The following is a 21,092-nucleotide window of genomic DNA, read 5'->3' as shown; positions in this document are numbered from 1 at the left end:
CTCTTTCACTTACTCGGTAATCTTGCAAATGATAGCGTAGTCCTTTGTATAGAGCTAAAAATCCTTTTGTACTTCGAAAACCAACATCAACAACATAATATTTATCTACCAAAAATTATTTTATAAAGAATTACTAAAAGCATATGTGACGTAAATGAGACAGTTTTGTGTAAATAAATAATATTTATTCTAAGGATGTAATTTAAAGTTACCATGTGGTGGAAATGGAAATTGTGACGTTGGTTCAACAAGTGCATTCTCAAGTACTTTACTATCATGTGCAGTACCTTCCCAACTAGCAGCAACAATGATAAATCGCATATCAAAATCACAAGCACATAAGACATTTTGTGATGTTCTTCCTTTGCGATTACAATATGCTTGTTGCACCGCTTTAGGAACCTCCCCTTCTATATATGTTCCATCAATCGCACCAACACAATCCTACCAAATAAAAAATAAATCAATATTAGTTTAGTGAACATAAAATAAATTGGAAGCATTATAGAATGCACTTCATAAAAATAATGTTTGTAAGAGTAATAAAAATAGTGCTTCCAAGACAATGCAAAGACATAAAATAAATATTATCTCTTTAAACAAAGTTGATAGGAAATAGGTAACTAAATACTAATAACTTACACATAAAATATAAATGTTCACTTATTAAGGCCATAAAATAAATTTATTAATGTGAATGAAATTTTATCTTAAACCAAGGCCAAAATCGAGTATTATGTTGAATTTTGGAATGTACACCAGTCATATTTTTTGGTTGTATAAATGTTGGTGTCATCTTGCTAATTGCCTCGGCAACTATTTTAACGTGTCGGTTAATTGTTTCAAGTGAATGTTGAAAAGTTTCACAATGTGAGGTGTGAGTTAAAGTGACTATATGTTGGTGAGAATAATAAAATTTATGTCGGTGAGAATAATAAATTTTAAAAAGTAATGATGTGATTATAAATTTATTTATATATGAAACAAATGATTAGTAGATATAAATGTGGGGTTGTTTTAACAAAATATAAATTCATGGATCAATTATTGTATTAAAATATCTCAAATCATGATATGGAATCACCATATAATTCCATATCATGGTTTTTGGAGAATAAGGTATCACCTCTCATGATATGGAATCATGAGATGGAATCAGCGTAAAATTGCATGTCCAAATGCTGATTCCATCTCACGGTACTATATCGTGATATGGTATCGCATGGCCAAACGCCTACTAATACTTATGATTTTATTTTCACAATTAGAACAGCTACTTGTTCAATGACTTAGACTAACATCTACTACAATAAAGTACATTGTGATTATTGCTTCATTGTGTTTGCCATAAAATTGATCTTGTAGTCATTAATTATCAATCCCAATCTTTTTCTGCATCATGCTAATGTGATTTTTGAGCCATTGTTGTTGATCAAAGACGGCGCCAAGATCATTTGAAGCTTGTTGATGATGATCAATTCTGCTAATAAATGTTCCATCAGTAGTACTAGTACTACTACTGGAGATGGAATTCCCATATTTCTTGTACAGGAATTTAAATGGACATTCCTTCGGAGCATGATCAACACAAAATAGACGGAGAATCGCCAGAAGAACAACGAAGAATCCTACTAATTTTGTTGCTTCCGCCATGTAGGAACCCCAATTGTGATTGTCATTTTTACCGGTACTTTTCTCTGTATGCATCGCGATAATGTGATTTCTGAGCCATTGATGTTGAGCAAAGAAGTCGTGATCATGAGATGTGTTGTTGTTAACATGAATTGAAGGGTGTTGTCGATGATCAATTGAGATTGAACTCGCATATTGTTGGTACAGATACTTAAACGGACATCCTTTCGAAGCATGAGCAGAGCAAACACAAAATAGACACAAAATCGCGAAGAAGACAACTAATTTTGTTGCGACAGCCATATGCATATGTTAATTTGTGAAGAACGGAGTACTTTAGGTGTTTTGGGAAGGGAATTAGTGTGCTGTATATATAGAAAAGACTGGACAGGGCATGACATGATAAACCAAATCCCTATTGTATTTGGACTATAATAATTTGGTGTTTTACCAACAAAAAAAAAACTGGTGTAAAATAAATTAAAAAAAAAGTTGACTAAAAGATCGAATTACCCGTTTTACTTTTTCCTATTTTTAGATGAAATGGGATCATTGAGGTATGAGAGGGTAAAACAAATTTAAAATTAAATACTAAAATTGGTCTAGGTAATAATAATAAAAAAACAGCTATAACAATTTAAAACTTTACTTTTCCACCCTTAATTTACTTTAATTTTAGATAATTATATAGTAAAAAATTAGGTACGATTTCAGTGTACGCTTCTGAAGATATATACTTGACGGTAATTGAATTATTATTAAAAATAATTTTTGAGTTTTTGGATCGAAATAAGGGAATTAATGTTCATATTGATCCATAACTAGTATAGTTACATATATATTGACGTAAGCACGCTTGATTAGTTTAACTACTTTTAAATTAACGATTTTCGTTGATCATTGATAATATTCTTTTCTTGACTTATTAACTTCTAGTTCTCGAGATAGATTTACATTGTAAGGGAGGTTTGAAAGAAATCTCATATGTTAATTAGTTTTTTCTTAATTCACTCATTAGGACACAAAAATCATTCAGTTTACTTCTAATCACTTACCAATATCCATATATCTATTGGTTTTTTACTATTAAGAAAGGAGAATAAGATATCATCTCTCTGTCAACATATCTGTTTTTTGGATTAGATATTTAATCTGAGGCTATTTTTGTCGATTTATGTTTTTTTTATAATAATTTTTAATGAATTGATAATAATAGCGGAACCAGGATTTTTATTACGAATGTTCAAGTATAATGGTATGTAGCTGTCAAAATTAAATAAAAAAACATTACTGTATTTTATTTGGGATTCAAATTCAAAACTCTTTCCTTCAAATGGACACACATTACCAAAATTTTTTATTTTGTACCAGGCAAACTCATTGTTAGCTGTATGAGGGCCTCTTTGCCTGACATTTGTATATTCTGGGATTCACTGGCTATTATTTACCTATTTCAATTTCTTACTATTTACCTCTTTGGTCTTCTTCTTTTTTAGCTTCTTTAACTCTTAACACAATTTTAATTTAAATTCATTGAGAAATTTTGGATTTAAAAATAAATGGTCGAAAAATAATATGTAAGATTTAAATCCAATTTTTTGGATGAGTTTGAAGAAATTAGTGATAGTGAAACTAAAAAATAAATTGCACTCTCACCAACAAAATATAAATTCATATAGTCAACTAATTGAACTACTAAAATTCAACCGACCTTAGCTATTACACTTAAATATACAATCTAATTTTAACTGTTTAAATTTGGTCTTGATTTATTTTTCGGGTTTCAATCTTAACTACTTAATTCTTAATTATTAATTTTTTTGTGTTTATTTTATAACCACTTAACATATCTAATTACGTAATATTTATAATAATATGTTAGTGATATTAAGCACCCAATTATCTTTTATTCTTTTTATACTTGTTAAATTCTTTATTTGCTTGACATCAATACAATAATATATTATTGCTAATATTACATTTGTGTTTCTTGTTCGAATTTTCTCTTTGAATTTTCTTTATACTTGATGTTTTAAGATATGAAATGAAATTTTTAAAGATTCAAATTTTTCCGAACTTCCAAAAATTAATAGTAATATCAATACCTTTTTTTTTGCACTAAGAGGTAGGACTTAAAAATAAAGATCTGTAGGAATGTTGGTAAAAAAACGATGCAGAAATAAAATTAAAAAAATGCAAATGAAAAATAAACTAAGATTTGAGAAAATGGAAGAGTGAGAGAAAAGGTGTGACAAGGAAAGGGACCCACAAATACACTTGTCAAAAGTAAATTGTGCTCTCATACATATATTGTTGGTTGTACTTCAACCATCATAAATTTTTTTTTCCATATTACCACTGTACCAAAGGCATATTTTTTGACGTCCAACTTTAAATATATGTCGTTTAAATATAGAATTTGACATATCTATACAACGTACTTACATATCTATACAACGTACTTTTCTACGCCACTGATTGGTGATTTATTTAATAGGAAAATTGGGTAATTCGCCCCGCATTGATAAATCGATAATTACAAAATTTTAATATGTTCATTAATTGTTCATCCAAAACCCAATACCAATAAGTCAATAACCAAAATTCACAATTGAATTATCGGTTATGATTCGATTTTGAACAACTCAAATTAAAATATGGTAATATAAGTTTGGTGCATCATGGGAGTGGTTGGGAGTGCAAAATAGTCAAAACTTGAATTTTAAAAAGTATTGGAAAAAAATGTAAAATAATGTGTTACAATGCACTGCCCTCATGAGTTTAAATTTTCATTGATGATAAATATAACGTAATGGGACCCCTGACACAAGCCCAACATGAGGTCTTTTGGACAACAAAAGTGTGTGTTGCACGATCAACATGAGATTTGTTTTACTAAAAATAGTTCTCAAATGGAGAGAAGGAAATAAAAGAGAGTAGGAAATAAAAAGCTTTTGTAGTTAAACCTTCAATTCAATGTATTTTGATATTTATTCGTTTTCAAGGAAGAATGTGATGATCTGAGAGAGTAGGTGAAAGCCACCCTTTTTAAAAAAAACTCATAATTGTGAACTTCTTTTAGTAAAATAAATATTTTTGTATGTGTATGGACTTCTTTCAATTGATCAGAATGACAATTATAAACTTTTTAAGTAGGTTAGTTTTCAACTTCTTTCTCAGATCATCACCATCTTCCCTATAAATAAATAAGAATATCAAAATACATTGAATTGAGGGGTTAACAACAAAAGTTTCCTGATAAAAACCTTCCTTAATATGAAATAAAGGAAATATTAATTATATTCAATTTATATATCCCACTTTCTGAGTTGATTTATTTTCTTTTTAAAAAATCACTTTTTGATATCTTTCTTCAACATCTCATGTTGTATCTTTAAGATTTCAATATATTAATAATATTTTTAATTTAAAATTATAAAATTCAAATATCTCACCCATTTTATAAAAATTTGTACTCACTACTCATGATATATAAATAAAATGAAAAGCTTGTATTTATACATGCTCATAGTTATTACTCCATTGGTAGGGATGGCAAACAGAACAAGATGGAATGGTTACAGGGCAAATTTGCATAAATCCGCAAACACTCTAATATGCTTCGTCCCGCCTCATATAGACACATGTAATAATCTGTTTGAATAAGACACACATTCAATTCATTCGTTGGTCCCATAATTAATAGCAAATTATATTAATTTATAACCACACACAATAATAAATTGAAAGTGTAACCATATTGATATAATAAACTAATAATATTTGCCAACTTGCTGTAACACTCCGACTTTTTAAAACATCTAAATTAACTCGTATCTTCGTGGAAAGACAATGAGGGTGGGTAATAAATCAAGAATGATGTGGTATGTCATATTTTAAGTGTTCAAGGGTTGTATCTTAAGTTTTGAAGTTAAGTAAGTGGCAAAATAAAAGTTGGCGAAAGTTATCGTAAGTTCCTTTTTAAAGATTTCTCTGAAATTTGGGTCAAATGTATTGGATGTTTTCTCCCAATATATAAAGAGTTAGAAGTCCTATTATCCATTGAATCGAAGGCCTACGAGTCTAGTTTGCAACGCACAAAACCCCGTATCAAACCGACATCATAATAAAAAGTTATGAGGGTTTTACTAAGGACTATCGGGGCAGGATCCGGGTTGGGTAAAAAATATGGTATGTCGGCTTATTTAACATTTTAAGCCATGAAAACGTTTCATTTCAGTTCCAAATTACCAGAGAGAAAGCTTAAGAGAGGGTTCCTATGGAGTTCTAGCATGATGAAGGTTAGTTTTTGACGATTTCTACCATTAAACATTGCTTCGTGCCTAGAAACGTAATTCCTACACGTGGCAATCATTTTTCCCTTATATTAGCTACGTTTGAAACTGGTTTTTGAAGATATAAATTTGTAGTTATTGGTGTTTCTTCAAGGTTTAAACTTGGTTAACTAAGGTAATCATCTAGGGACTCTTTTATGATTGTTTTTATGAATTTCTATTGACGTTTCGACAAGTTGGGCCACTATGACAAATCTGCCTATTTAAGAATAATTATGAACTGTTTATATGTGCGTACCAGCTATGTATATATAGTGTTTGCGAAGCTTAGAACATAAGGAACAACTTTCGTGAAGGAACTACGGTCTTTCAAGCGTTCATTGAAAAGGTATGTTAAGGTTATTCCCTTCGTCGACATGTTTCCTTAGAAGTAGTTTACGTTGGTGATCTTGTAGATGTAATTGTGAGTGGTTGGCTAATTGAGTGATTATAAACCCTCATTTTAGGGACTCATAATCTGTTAAGAATGACCCTACGTTAACAACGACTTGGAGATTATTCATATAGATTGTTTATAGCTAAATTGCTCGTCTTTAGCCTATTCAATTGTTTGTTGTCTCCCTTGGGGCTATTGTGGTTAGTTGTCAAGCTATGAACTGTCGATGGAGGTTATCATATTGTCTAATAAGACTATGTTATTTCCAAAGATGGATATGTGTTGCCCACGGGGCTATATTGATGCCAAAGAGTGTTATGTGTTGCCTACAGGGCTATTTTGACACCAAAGAGGGCAATGTATTGCCTACAGGGCTATGTTGATGCAAAAGAGGGCTATGTGCATCCCATAAAGCTATGATGTTGCCTAAGAGGGTTATGTGCTACCTACGGGGTTATATCGTTGCCAAAAAGGGCTATAGTGACTTCTTACAAAGACAAGGGGCTACCGATAGGGGTATGTAGATTGATTTGACACCTTCTGGGCTTATGAGGGCCTAGGTAGGTGGTATGTTGTTTGTACCTGCCGAGCTTATGGGGGCTTGGTTAGGTTGATGTTTGATAATTTTTGTATTCTTAGATTCAGTAGCGGGTTAGCATGGTTATCTAAAATTTTGATTTCCTTACGTGATTGCTTTTGGTATATTATGATACTTGCTCACTAAGTCTATTGCCTTTCATACTTTATATATTATGATACTTGCTCACTAAGTCTATTGCCTTGGGGGTGCTACATTCATGCATGCAGGTCCCTACAGACGACCCAGTAGACCTCCTTAACAGTAGGATTGATTTCTAGCCGATTGGCTAGCCCCTTTCCTCCGGAGCTGTCAGAGTTGGGAGGTTTGTTACCTTTTATTGTATATATCTTTATAGGTAGACTGTGGCCCTGTCCCGCCAATCTTTACTACTCTTAGAGGTTTGCAGACTAGTGTGTGAGGTGTATAGCTACGTTATAGCCATACTGGTCTAGGTTGTTGTTTTGCTGAAGCTTGTGAGTTGTTTGATATATTGTCTTAATATATACATGCTTTTAGTTTTGGTATAGATACCATGGTGGCCTCAACGGTCCAATCAGGATTTCTGTGCTAGTTGGCTATTTATTTATATGATCTCCTGAGAGTAGCTGTTTCTTTTATAGATCAGTTGACAGGGGCGTTGCCGGCCGAGGGCTTAGTTTTAAGCCGAGATATACTTGTTTGTTTCCTTGATTGCGTGTGGCTACCATGCGCTAGTAGCAAATGGTTCAGCGGGGTCGACTCGGGCCTGAGTTTTGACATTAGGACCCAGTTGCATCCCTCGAGTTTGGGGCGTGACATTGCGTAATTTTCCCATATACTATGTGTAAAAAATTGTATTTCATGTACATTGCATTAATTTATTAAACAATAGTCAGTAGTATATATTTGTTGTCTATTACTTTGCTGGACGACTATTTACGTCAATTTATCTAAATTCAATTATACAACAAAAAGGTGTGCACCAACTAAACATAAAACAATCTAAACACGCGTTTGAATATGTGATATAATGTCATGATTTTCAACGTGCGAACATGTGATTTTGGATCATGATTTTAAATTTTTAATTCTCTAAAAAATTTATATATATGATTAGAGATTCCAATTCGTGATTTCAATTATTTAAAAATTGTAAAACTTAAACCATAAATTTACATTTTGTTAAAAAAAAGGCTCATCATTTTAAATTTTTAAAAAGACTCATGCTCGTGTGAAGAGATTGTTCGTACAATGCACAAATATTTTATTAAAAATAATTAGTTACTAGTATTATAATTAGTGATTTTTTATAAAATTATGTTTATTTGATATTTTGTAACAGAAAATATTTATTTATACAAAGAAACATGTAAATATATGATTTATCAATACAACACTTCAAGATATTCTGAATTTTTATTTATGAACTATAATTTACTCATTTGGTAAAAATATATAGTAATTAAAGAGATCTTGATAATTTTTATAACTTGTGAATTTTCATGTTTATGAAAAAATGTCAATACAAGGGCCCTAAAACAAAGAAAATAAAAGGCTTAAGTCATCTACGACCCCTTAAAATTGTCCGCATATTTCACTTTGACACTTCAATTCAACCTTATACCTATATTGTAAGAGATTTGTACCTATTGCTGACATGACAACATGTGTGTAATACACACACATGCACGAAAAGAGCGTGAAAGGCATCATTTAGCAAAAAGATAAAGATTTATCTTTTTTAAAAAAATATTAATTTAGCATCTCTTCTTCTTGTTAGACTCAATCACCATTGCCACCACTTTCTCGCCACCACAATCACCAGCGTCACCACCATTAAAGTTCATTCCACTTCTTTCTCGAGCTGCAATCATTCTTCTTCTCCACACCACCTGATTTTTTAATCAGATCTGCCGTCACCATATCCACGCTTCTCCTTTCCGTTCTTTCTCCGATCATCTTTTTCCCTTTTTTTTTGCTGGCCATCATCTTCTTTCCCTTTTTTTCAGGCCATCATCTTCTTCTCCTTTTTCATCAGTCATCAACCCATCCCACCATTGACACCACCTCAATTTTCTCCAAATCTATTGTCGTCAATATCTTTCTTTCTCCCGTTTATTGGAAAACACTGCCACCACACCGCTTTCTTTCTACCAAATCAACTCAAATATGAATCAAATCTAAGCTTAAGAACAATTTTTTTTTAAAAAAGTAGAAAAACTTAGAAGATTAAGTTTTGTTTAAAAAAGGGGAAGAAGATGATTTGATTAAAAAAAAAGAAGATGAATGTGGGTAGGTCAGAGTCGGAGGTGGCAACATAATAGTTTTGGATTTTAGTTTATTTTTTTTAATTATAATTATTTTGGAGCCCAAAGACACACGACTTCTTTTAATTAGTTACTATTTTGCCATGTCATGGCAAGTGCATCACACACGTGTCTTACATTTTTTTGCTGATATCAAAATGTGTCTAATAAGAACATGTTTTATATAAGGAAAAGTGTTCAACAGGTAAAAAGTTTAATTGAAGTGTCTGAATAAAATATGCAGACAACTTTAAGGGGCTGACTTAAGCCAAAATAAAAAAAAATCTATAGAATGAATAACATTTAACAAAATAAATAAATAAATAAATAAAAATACACACACATACACACAGTTGAGCGTGTGCATCCAACTAGGGTTTAAGCTGCACTTCTAAAACCCTTGTGTGCAGAATAACCTATAAGCTTTACCAGCGCTTCAATTTTCTGGGCGCCAAAAGCTTCAAAGTTTGTGGAGAAAAGGAATGGGGATTTTCGAGCCTTTTAGAGCAATTGGATACATTACAACCAATGTTCCTTTCTCTGTGCAGAGACTTGGTACTGAAACCTTCGTCACCGTCAGTGTCGGCAAAGCTTTTCAAGTTTACAACGTATGGTTTTCCTCTTGACCATTCTCAAGTTTTTATTTTTTTTTCTATTTCGATTAGGGCTGATTTATTTATTGTTTGAATCTGCAGTGCGCTAAACTCAGTTTGGTTCTCGTTGGTAAGCAATTTGTTGATTGATTTTTCTGTACAATTTTCAGCATTTCTAAGCAGTTTAATTCTTGAAATTTGTTTAATTTGAACTAGTTTTGATTCAGTTAGAACTTAAAAATCATGGCCCTTGGGTGATGGGGTAGTTGAAGTGAGAAAGAACGTAGTTTCTTTGCTGTTTGGTGTAGGTTATGTGAGGTATTGGATGTAGTCACTAGAATAAATTTCCTGGTAAATGGTTTATGCACTAGATAGGCATCTTAAGTTACACAGAGTGACAGAGAAAGGGGAATAACGAAGGGAAGGAAAGCCTGTATTACATGGACTTGGAAATGGGTATGCATTACCTGTTCTCAGGGGCGGAGCCAGAATTTCGACTAAGGGGTGTCAAAATATGAAGAAGTAAAATTGCATAAAAGTCAAGGAGTGTTAATATGTAATATATATATACATAAAAAATATATTTTTTCCTAGATACACAGTGTAATTTTTCAACCACCCCTCAAATATATGTGGCTCCGCTCCTGCGGCTGTTCTTCAAGTTTTGCCAAGCTTTTTTTGCTGCATTTTGAAGGATCTGCGACATGCATACCCTTGTTTAACTTGTTAACTCTAAATTAGGAGTCCCATCTCTGTTGTCTGAAATTATTGCTATGTATTTATCTTGTTTTACCTCCTGCCTGTGGGTGATGTTAGACTGAAATATATTAATGTACTCTTGAGTATTTTCACTAATGTAGGCTGCAAAGTACGAGGACATAGAGTTTTGAAGAAATTGGTTGGTTTTTAATTGTTATTGGGAGTGTAAAACAGTTAAATATATTATTAACCTAAGAAGCCAAGAAGGTACAGTAGAAGTCAAAGTTAGATGATATAACATTATACACATGAACTTTTGAAATGTAGTTGAGCATGATTAGAATATATTCTATACCGCACTATGTGTACCAATGAGTTGGACTATGATGCTATCTATTGGTGTCTCAACCTTCAGTTTGAATACCAGGCTGACAACTATTATTCTCACTGAACTCATCCAATTCTGCGTCCAAATTTATCAAGATACTTCTGTTGTAGAGGAATGGTTCCGAGCTGAGAAATAAATAGATGAATGTTCTATAGATATCGAATGCCTGACAAATTGATATGCCAAATTTAGTTATCATTCATGTTCTCTGTTGCTAGTATTACTGGGCTTTAGAACAGATGGAGCTTGTTGTGTTTCTTTTCAGTTGCTGCAATATATCTGGCTGTTGCTGCAAAGATATTCCTAATTTAGTGTAAACATCCTTGAAGAGATCACCGTCAGGGGAACTGATACTCTTAACACTCAAGTCTCTTTGAACCTTTCGTGATACCTTTTTTGGGATTCCATGATAGCTTCACTCTATTAGTTATTTAATAAAGTTCCATTTTTTCTATTCAATAGTTTTACCTTCTAATTATTCTTGAAAAAGAAATGATGCTTAGGTATCGCGACTTTATTGGCATCCCACAAACTGTATTTAATCAATAACTATAGGATGTGGGAATTAATGTCGATGGTTGGAACTGAACTTTTCATTTCAGGTTTTCTTTATGGAGTTCAATTTTAAATGTGTGAAGGGATTTATAAGAGGGATATAAAAATAGATACAAGTTCTTTATACAAAGAATTGAAATAGATACAAGTTTTAACAGAAAGCTGTCTTCAGAAGGAGATATGTGGGTTGTTCCTGCTGGTAGCCAACTCACTACAGTGTTTTACAGTTATAGGCTTAGGGGAAGCTCAGTTGATTAATATATGGAAAAGGCATAATGTAAGAAGGCCATTTCTGTAAAATAAGAGAAACAATGTGCTGTTGGACAAAAAAAGGAAGAGAAACCATGGGCTCTACTCATCTAGAAACAATGATCAGTTTAATTTTACTTCTTATTATTAGTTCTAATGCTAGATTGTGGCCTGTACTAGTTGGCTATACTGCCATGTTCAGATTATTGTCTAAAAATCAATGATGCCTCGATCCCAGAGTAGTTGGGGTTGGCTATATGGTTTCTATATCCATTCCACTCTATTTGCATCCTTTTCATTTCAACATCAATTCATCTGTCTTTTCAAAGCAATTTACTGGTTACTAAAATTATAGTTTTCTCTGAATCTTCATTTATCCCTATACTTAAATACAAGTGTCAAACCTGAATAAAGACTTCTGGCAAACATCAGACCTAATTTAAGTGGTGTTCAACCTATTGTGTGGTGGAAAAAGTAGTATCTAATTCTTTGTGGCGTTATTTAGTTTCATCCTTAATTTTTTTCCTTGCACTTCCTCAACATTCATATTTGGATTTTCAATAAAGGCCCACAATTGCCAAAGAAGATTCGAGCTCTTGCTTCTTATCGTGAATATACTTTTGCTGCCTATGGGAGTGACATTGCGGTTGTCAAGCGTGCTCATCAGGTTTGTTTTTTCCTCTAAACATATTAATCTTGATAAGGGTTTGTAGGATCTTGCCTGCTCTCTCTCTCTATCTCCCCCCCCCACCCACACACACACACAATAGTAAAAACTGTGCATGTTACTTTGTTGAGGAGGCTCAAAGGCATCCCAGCTCTAACGAACTTCCATGAAGAGATAAAAGAATCTTTTGATGATTGATCACATTACTGTTGTATCAGTTTGAAGAACGCCTTCTACTTTTCTAATATGCTTTGAAGATTTCTTGGCCTTGTGTTGGGGCCATTATTGCTATACTGTTACTTCTGTCATTTGTCATTCACAAACAAACCATGATCTCTGGAAAGTTTTACTTTTGAGGATGCGTTTTGACTTCCCATAACTTGTGGGTGGATGGATGATCTGAATGTTTCTAAAGTAGGATGACGGAAAGAATTCTACTGAAGCATCTGATGTCAGAGGATCTTTCGTTGAATAGACCCCCTTCTTGATCTTCCTCTCCTTTTGCCTTCATTTTGTTTGGATGAAGGTCAGACTTTGGTCAAGTGGTGCGAGGCTTGGGTCCTTATGATACCTGCTACTGTGTCATTCTTTCTACTTGATATGTTATTAACACCTTTTTTTCCCCCTCGTTTTTTCCTTTTAAGTATCTTGGTTAAGATAATTCTTTTGGGCTCATCGTCGACTTTCAGTGTGAATTAATGAGCCTTTTTATGTTTTTTTGGTGCAAATGATTCGGTTTTCTTTGGTCAGGTGGCAACATGGAGTGGACATAGTGCTAAGGTGAACCAATTGCTTATTTTTGGTGAACACGTCCTAAGTGTTGATGTTGAAGGCAATATCTTCATATGGCAATTTAAAGGTATAGACAAAAATCCTGCTCCAATCGGACACATAAAGTTAGAGGACGAATTCTCCCCTAGCTGCATAATGCATCCAGATACTTATTTAAATAAGGTATGAATTTTCTATTTTTAACTTTCGAATAACACAATAATTGAAGCATGGGGTTTGTGACAATAGTTAATACAGCCCTCACTTCCCCCTTTCCCTGGAAGCCCCAAAACAAAATGAAAAACTCACGCATCGTAAACGAGTAAAAAGGTAATAGTTTAGCTAGTTTCTTTGGATTCCCATGTTTCATTTGACAGAATAATCTCATTAAGTGGCTTGTAAACAGGTTGTTTTAGGAAGTCAAGAAGGTGCTTTGCAACTCTGGAATATAAGCACAAAGAAGAAAATTTATGAGTTCAAGGGATGGGGATCTTCTATTACTTGTTGTGTTTCATCTCCAGCACTAGATGTTATTGCTGTTGGATGTGCGGATGGGAAGATTCACGTTCATAACATTCGCTATGATGAAGAGGTAGCTTCATTTAGTCACTCTACAAGAGGCGCCGTTAATGCCTTGTCATTCAGCACTGATGGGCAGCCCCTTCTTGCTTCTGGAGGTTCATCTGGTGTTATAAGCATATGGAATCTTGAGAAGAGAAGGCTGCAGTCTGTCATCAAGGAGGCCCATGACTCTTCCATAGTTTCACTTCAGTTCTTTGCTAATGAGCCTGTCCTCATGAGTTCATCTGCAGATAATTCAATGAAAATGTGGATCTTCGATACAAGTGATGGGGAACCTCGTTTACTACGGTTTAGAAGTGGTCATAGTGCTCCTCCTCTATGTATCAAGTTCTATGCAAATGGGCGCCACATCTTATCTGCTGGTCAAGATCGAGCCTTCCGTCTCTTTTCTGTTGTTCAAGATCAACAAAGTAGAGAACTTTCCCAGCGACATGTTTCTAAAAGAGCGAAGAAGCTTAAGTTGAAAAAGGAGGAGATAAAATTGAAGATTTTGCTGAAATTAGGGAACGTGATTTTGTAAATATTGTTTCTTTTTTATTTGTAATAAAAGTGGCCTAATTGCCCGTTTGGATTATTATTTTTTCTAAAAAAGCTTGGGTCAGTCTAAAGCAATGTTAATTAAGTATTATTTGTCCATTTATGGTATATTTTTTATCAGGCTGCTCTTATTTTAGATAAACGCTACAAGTAGAAATTCCTCTCCTTAAATTATTATCGACTCAAAAACTAATCTGCTCATTACCCAACATTATTGTAATTCCAAAATAAAATTACTACAAAATTTTAATATCAAAATCAAATACAAGAATAATTGTTTTTACACTGTTAATAGGTAAAATAAACGGAGTACTTTTGAAAGACAAAGAGATAACTTTGATGGTCAATCAACACTTGTTGAATGATCGTTCACATAATCCATTTTAAGCGCTTGTTACATAACAAAGATGACATGAATCCCTTGTCAATAAATACAAGTTGATCTGTCTATCATTGCATTATAGTCATGCCGTCTGCTGCTTCTGAAAAAGATGGTGAAAAGGCGATAACAGGACTATCTTTAAGCCATTGGAGTCCTCTGATACTTCAGTTTCTAAATTCCAGATCTAGTCACTCTTTCACTTTTGCCTAAGAGTCAATGGCAGAGCTTGATCAACCTGGACATAATAAAAGCGCGCAACAAACCTATCGAGCCGACACCTTTTTCTTGCCTTCAATTCCATCTCTACAGGAGATGAATGCTCTGGATAGAAATGAAACCTGGGAAATGATGGAACTGCCACGTGGAAAGAAAACAGTGGGTTGCAAATGGGTGTTCACCATCAAATTTAAATCAAATGGGTCCCTGGAGAGGTATAAGGCACGTTTGGTAGCAAAAGGGTTCACTCAGACCTATGTGATTGACTATCTTGAGACATTCGCTCCAGTTGCGAAGTTGAATTCAATCAGGGTTCTTCTGACCATAGTTGCCAATTTTGATTGGCCCCTTCAACAACTAGATGTCAAGAATGCATTCTTGAACGGAACACAGCTTGAAGAAGAAGTCTACACGGATCCTCCTCCAGGTTTTGAAGAAAGGTATGGAACTAGAGTGTGCAAGCTAAAGAAATCTCTCTACGGGCTCAAACAATCTCCAAGAGCTTGGTTTGAGAGGTTTACTCAGTTTGTTAAAAAACAAGGTACACTCAAGGGCAAATAGATCATACCATGTTCATTCGACACTCTGTTGAGGGAAAAACAACTATCCTGATAGTGTATGTCGATGATATCATACTTACAGGAGATGACTTGCCCGAAATGAAAAATTTTAAAAAACAGTTGGCCGCAGAGTTCGAGATCAAAGATTTGGGCCAATTGAAATATTTTATTGGCATGGACGTAGCAAGATCAAAAGAAGGCATTATGGTGTCACAAAGGAAGTATGTACTAGATCTTCTAAAAGAGACAGGTATGAGTGGTTGTCGTCCAGCTGAAACACCTATTGATCCAAATATGAAATTCGGAAACAAAGAAGGAAATTCAGTTGACCAAAGTCAATATCAGAGACTAGTGGGAAAGTTGATCTACTTTTCATACAATCGGCCTGATATTGCTTTTGCTATAAGCTTAGTGAGTCAAATTATGCACTCTCCAAAGGAAGAGCACCAAGAAGCGGTCTACAGGATTCTAAGATATTTGAAAAGTTCACCAGGGAAAGGTTTGTTTTTGTAGAAGCTGAGAAAGAAGAGATTGGGTGGTCTGCCGAACTTCTGCAGCAAGGACTTGAATGACTGGTAACCTTCAGGGGGATTGTGTTCCACCGTTCTAATGGTATTTTGGCTACAGTGGCAGATGGCTTAGTTATCCGTCTATTTGATGTTATTGCACAGAGGTTGGTTCCTAAATTTGAGGGTCATTCTGACCGTATTACAGACATGTGCTTTAGTGAGGATGGGAAATGGCTTTGGGATGTAAATTTAGCTAGACAGATAGATGCAATACAAGTTGATCTGTCTATCACTGCATTATCTTTATCGCCTAATATGGATATCTTGGCCACATCACATGTTGATCAAAATGGTGTCTATCTGTGGGTCAATCAATCGATATTCTCTAGTCATTAACAATCCGGTGGCCTGAAAACTCACAATGAAGTCAGAAAATAGTTAGTGTTAGGATTCCGTCTCCTGCTTCTGAAAAAGATGGTGAAAAAAGGGATAACAGGACTATCTTTAAGCCATTGGAGTCCTCTGATACTTCTAAGTTTCTAAATTCCATCTCTGGACATAAAGAAACCTGAAAAGGCACCTTTTTTCTTGCCTTCAATTCCATCTCTGTCCGGTGAGATATTATTTAAACCAAGTGAAGGTACTAATGAGGAGAGTGATGCACAAAATACCAGATTGGAAGAGAGCAGTAAGAAAACGGATCTTCCAGTATCCAAATTCTTGCAAATTCTCAAGTCATGTGCGGATAAAGAGAATTGTAAGCTCCTCTCCTTCTCTTAATGTGTATCTACTTTCGTTATTGGACAGGCTCTAGGTATGACACATATATTGCCTTTTGCAGTTGCACCATTCACTAATCATATCAAAAGCTTGTCTCCTTCAATATTGGATATGGAGCTGCGAATGCTTCAGATAATAGATGACGATGACGAGCAGGAGCCTGAGAAGAGACAAGAATTGCATTTTATTGAACTGCTACTTGATTACTTTATACACGAGATTTCATGCAGAAGCAATTTCGAATATGTACAGGCTCTGATTAGATTGTTTTTGAAGGTAAATTTCTGCATTCACAAGCTCTCTAGTATATTTTCTCTGTTCGACATTGATGAGAGAGATAATCAAGTTTAGGTTCAAAGAAAGTTCTGAGGCTCCATTTCTGATAGTCCTGCTTAAAATTTCTCTATGATGTCTGTTTGAATAATACCATTTAACATCTCTTTTAATTTGTGCTGGACAGATTCATGGTGAAACAGTCCGACGTCAGTCAAAACTGCAGGAGAAGGCAAGAAAGCTTTTAGAAGTTCAATCTGCAGTTTGGCAAAAAATAGATAAATTGTTCCAAAATACCAGATGCATGATCACGTTTCTTAGCAACTCCCAGCTTTGATTAATTTCAACATGACATCCCTTAGCTGTTGTAATGTAATTGCAATTTTGTTTTTTTTTTCTTCTGTTTCTTATAGGTATATTTTATTAAGACAATTGCACTTTAATCCCATTGTTACAAGCGTAATTGCTATTTTGTTTTCTTGGTGTTCAGTTTACTACTTTTGAATTTATTAACATAGAGTATTGTAGATGTAAATATGTCAAACTATTGGTAAGACAACAAAATATGTGCCCAAGTGTTGAAAGAAATGTAAAAACACTCATCCTTGTGGTGAATGACAGTTGTTTATGCGATGAGCAGTTAGAAGAAACTTAAGGATTGTTTGGTGTGAAGGATAAAAATAAATAGTGATGGGATAAATTTTTTGTGTCTTGTTTAGGATAACTAATTCCACCATAGTGATGGGATAAATTATCCTATGAAAACTAATTCTGGGATGACTTGTTCCCAACCAAACGGTCCGCTATTCATTCCTATTAAAGAAGGGTATGACTAACATTTCTTATTTTCTTCTCTATGATGCAAAATTCAACTAATGAATAAGCTTGAGATTTAAAGGAAAACAGGAAACTAGGAATTAAATGAAAGAGCAAGAAGAATAATAATACATACCTGTGGTTTCTTATTTCTTAGAAGTGCAGCTTTTTAGTTGTGCCCTTTACACGTAATTTTGTTACTAGTTTTTATATCTTTTTTTTTTCTTACATACCATTTACATATTAGGATGTGTTCCTATGAAATACATATTGATTTCAAACAAACAACGTGAGAATATCAAGTTGCAAAAACATCAACATCATAATTTTTTCTTCCCAGTAGAAACAAGACTTGACCTTCCAAGTTACTCTATTGCAGCCATACAAGTTTCATAAACCACAAGGATCCATGTCTAATACAGTTTGGTTCTTACTTGGATCTTCAAGTCAGAAAATTCCAATAAGAGTAAATCTAACAATCATCCCCCTTTTTAACAATAATCCAACCAGTTAGTAGATTTTTGTTTGAGCTTGGCATCGTGAAATGCCAGAAGAACTTGTGAAGAAGTTCTAGGAATATTCAAAACTTTCTTCAATGCCTCTTCTGATTTCAGAGCATAACCGGCCCAAACAATCGTAAGTTTTTCCAATACCCGTGCATTCTTCAGAAAAAACCTTAGTAGTTCTATCTCGTTTTCTTCATCTTTGAAACCAATCAACTGAATCGACTTTAGATGAGAGTCCAAGCACACAATGCTTTCTTCAGGATCATGCATCTGCCAACAATGACGGATCTAAGATTTTCATTAAGGAAGTTTAAAAAATAAAAATGTTGTTTTTGAGATCTGAAACTTGCAACCCCAAGGTAACTTTTGAACTCCCTAAATCACTGAGTCAATCTGTAGGCTTGTGTTTAGGGGACTCAAAATCTATATATATATACATAAGAAGTAAAGAATTACCTTATATGTACAGTGTAATTTTTTACCAAGGGGGGTCGGGTGGAAAACCTCATGCCCCCGGCCTTGATCTTCTCGTGCCGGCCAAAAGTCACACCATTCATAATACATTAGAGAATTCTCTCTCCATTCTCCATCCTAGCAGACAGTTGAGAGTCAGAAGAGAAACCAATTTCTCGAGTACACTAAACACTTATAATGAAACAACAATAAATCAGAATAAGCAAACAATCCAACCCAAGTAACAATTTTATCCATTACAAGTGAAAATGCCAAACATGATTCACTTTCAAGTGTCACTGATTCATCAAAAATCCCAGTGATCTGTTCGTATTGCAGAATGCAAAGTATGATACGTACAATTCAAACCAAGCCATCCATCCAATCAACATGTTATTCATCTCAGGCTTTCATCACATCACTTCACAGTTCAATTCTATTTCTACCATTAAGTTCCATACACCAAACATGATTAAATTCAATGGCATGAGTATGCAGGTGATGCTTTCCAACTTCCAAAGTGAATTGTATTAGGTTAAAACTGATGAACAGTCAGATCCTCTCTGACTTTCATTGTGACATGTTTCAACATTTTGGAGAGTTGAATCTTGGATATAGGTTTATAGTTTAGCATTATTACAAAAAAATTCTCAACTTTAGTAAGCCCAGTTTTCAAGCGTAATTTCACCAACTTCTAATTTTGAAAGAATCTTTTCATGCAAATCAACTTTGAAAAGTTACAAGTTGCCTTTCGACCAACTACCATATAAAAAAAATGTAATTTGTACACAAAATTCTTTAAAAAAGATGAAGAGCTTTACCTCATCGCACCACAATTTTAGAACCTCCAGATTAGGCGAATACTTGAGCAATTGTATCATAACTTGCATATGATCTTCATCAACACCCAATTTCAGTTTTAAGGACTTCAGTTTATTAAAGCATATGGGAGAGAGTCTTACTTGGCGAATCTCTTCATACAGACCCTAGAACAACATAAGAAGAAACAAAAATTGAGAAAAATTAGACAATGTTTTTACACTCGTATGCTTATTCCAAAGAAAACTTTACCTTAAGGGAAACCTTGCATAGTTTCAGAACTGATATAGAAGGGACTTCCTTGATCATCTTATGCACAAGAATTCCAGTTTTCTCAAATGAGAAACCAAAATCATCACATTTTACATCATTATCCTGAAAATTGATGTCAACATATTCTATTGAAAAGAGATTCTTGATTACTATATCCTTTGGAATCTCACATTTACATTTTAAGAATTTGAGAGCCGGACAAGAAATTTTGATTTCACAATTGTCATAATAATCGCCATGAAGAAAAGTGATGTATAAAAGAGATGCCGAATCAATATACAGCAACTTCATACGTTTTAAATTGCAATCAATTAATTCCAAATTTTCAAGGAGTTGACATTTTGAGAACAAGCAATTTGTCAAATGTTCATCTGATAACTTGACACAGCAAAGATGAAGAAATTTCAGCTGACGAAATCCGTCAAAATGATTAGGCAGTTTAAGTACATCACCATACAAGTTTAGTTTCAAAACTTGCAAAGATTCACAAGTTACAAGACAATTCGGTAACTCAAATGGCTCACGATGCCAAAACAACAACACAAGTTGTTGAACATTTCTTCTTGTTGCTGCATGCATCAACCGCAACATATATGTGCTTTCAAGCATATCGCTACATGTGAGGGTATAACGGACAAGGTTAATCGTGTTTTGGGAAATTAAGAAGGTATACATAAATTCTTTGAATTTCTCTAAATTTGAGTAAAGAAGTGAAGTACAGTAACTACTATCAAAGCGGAAGTAGGGGATGATAGTGCATATGTATTTCCATCTTTTGGACAATACAGACATATGAATCACATCAAAAATACAGAGATTTGAAAGGATGTTGTGAAGTATATCAACGGGCAATGAACTTATCCTATCAATCTCATTCATTGTTGATGTTTCCATTCTAATCTTCCGATTTCGATGCACAAAAGGGGATCCAAAAACCAAAACTGTCTATGGGCAGAATGCAGATGCAGAGAGAGAGGAGAACGGCAGATAGGGTTTTCCTGTTTATGCAATGAGAAATGACCAAAATGGTACTTAATGTATATGTAATATTTTATTTTGGTCCTTAATTTCTTTTATTTGATTGAAATAGTCCTTAATGTATATCAAAGTGTTATTTTGAGGAAAATGTTAGGCAAAATGGTCTGACAGACCTTTATACTTGTTGAGTTTGTATTATGGACCCTTATACTTAACAATCTTTAAATTCAATCAAAACAAGATTTTTAAACCCCTCAT

The 21,092-nt window shown here is 33.9% G+C and overlaps 2 protein-coding genes across 2 annotated transcripts; one reads left to right on the top strand and one right to left on the bottom strand.

Moving 5' to 3' along the window:
• Positions 1-9,563: 9,563 nt before the first annotated feature.
• On the top strand, positions 9,564-17,452 carry LOC125850313 (uncharacterized). Its single transcript, XM_049530166.1, is given in 13 exon segments — positions 9,564-9,836; positions 9,924-9,951; positions 12,279-12,379; positions 13,130-13,333; positions 13,557-14,214; positions 14,217-14,257; positions 14,961-15,408; positions 15,510-15,930; positions 16,014-16,357; positions 16,360-16,483; positions 16,485-16,693; positions 16,778-16,992; positions 17,177-17,452. Coding segments are annotated over 13 exon segments (3,069 nt in total). The 5' UTR covers positions 9,564-9,710; the 3' UTR covers positions 17,327-17,452.
• A 596-nt stretch (positions 17,453-18,048) lies between these two features.
• Positions 18,049-20,827, bottom strand: LOC125850312 (FBD-associated F-box protein At2g26860-like). Its single transcript, XM_049530164.1, has 4 exons — positions 19,836-20,827; positions 19,586-19,750; positions 18,768-18,902; positions 18,049-18,581 (listed from the first exon to the last, which is right to left on the bottom strand). Exons 1-4 carry the CDS (start codon positions 20,748-20,750, stop codon positions 18,297-18,299), a joined length of 1,500 nt encoding a protein of 499 aa, XP_049386121.1. The 5' UTR covers positions 20,751-20,827; the 3' UTR covers positions 18,049-18,296.
• Between the last annotated feature and the right edge of the window lie 265 nt (positions 20,828-21,092).

This window comes from Solanum stenotomum, unplaced genomic scaffold, assembly GCF_019186545.1.
Source record: "Solanum stenotomum isolate F172 unplaced genomic scaffold, ASM1918654v1 scaffold15954, whole genome shotgun sequence".
NCBI lineage: Eukaryota > Viridiplantae > Streptophyta > Magnoliopsida > Solanales > Solanaceae > Solanum > Solanum stenotomum.
This window is presented reverse-complemented; position numbering and strand designations above follow the sequence as displayed.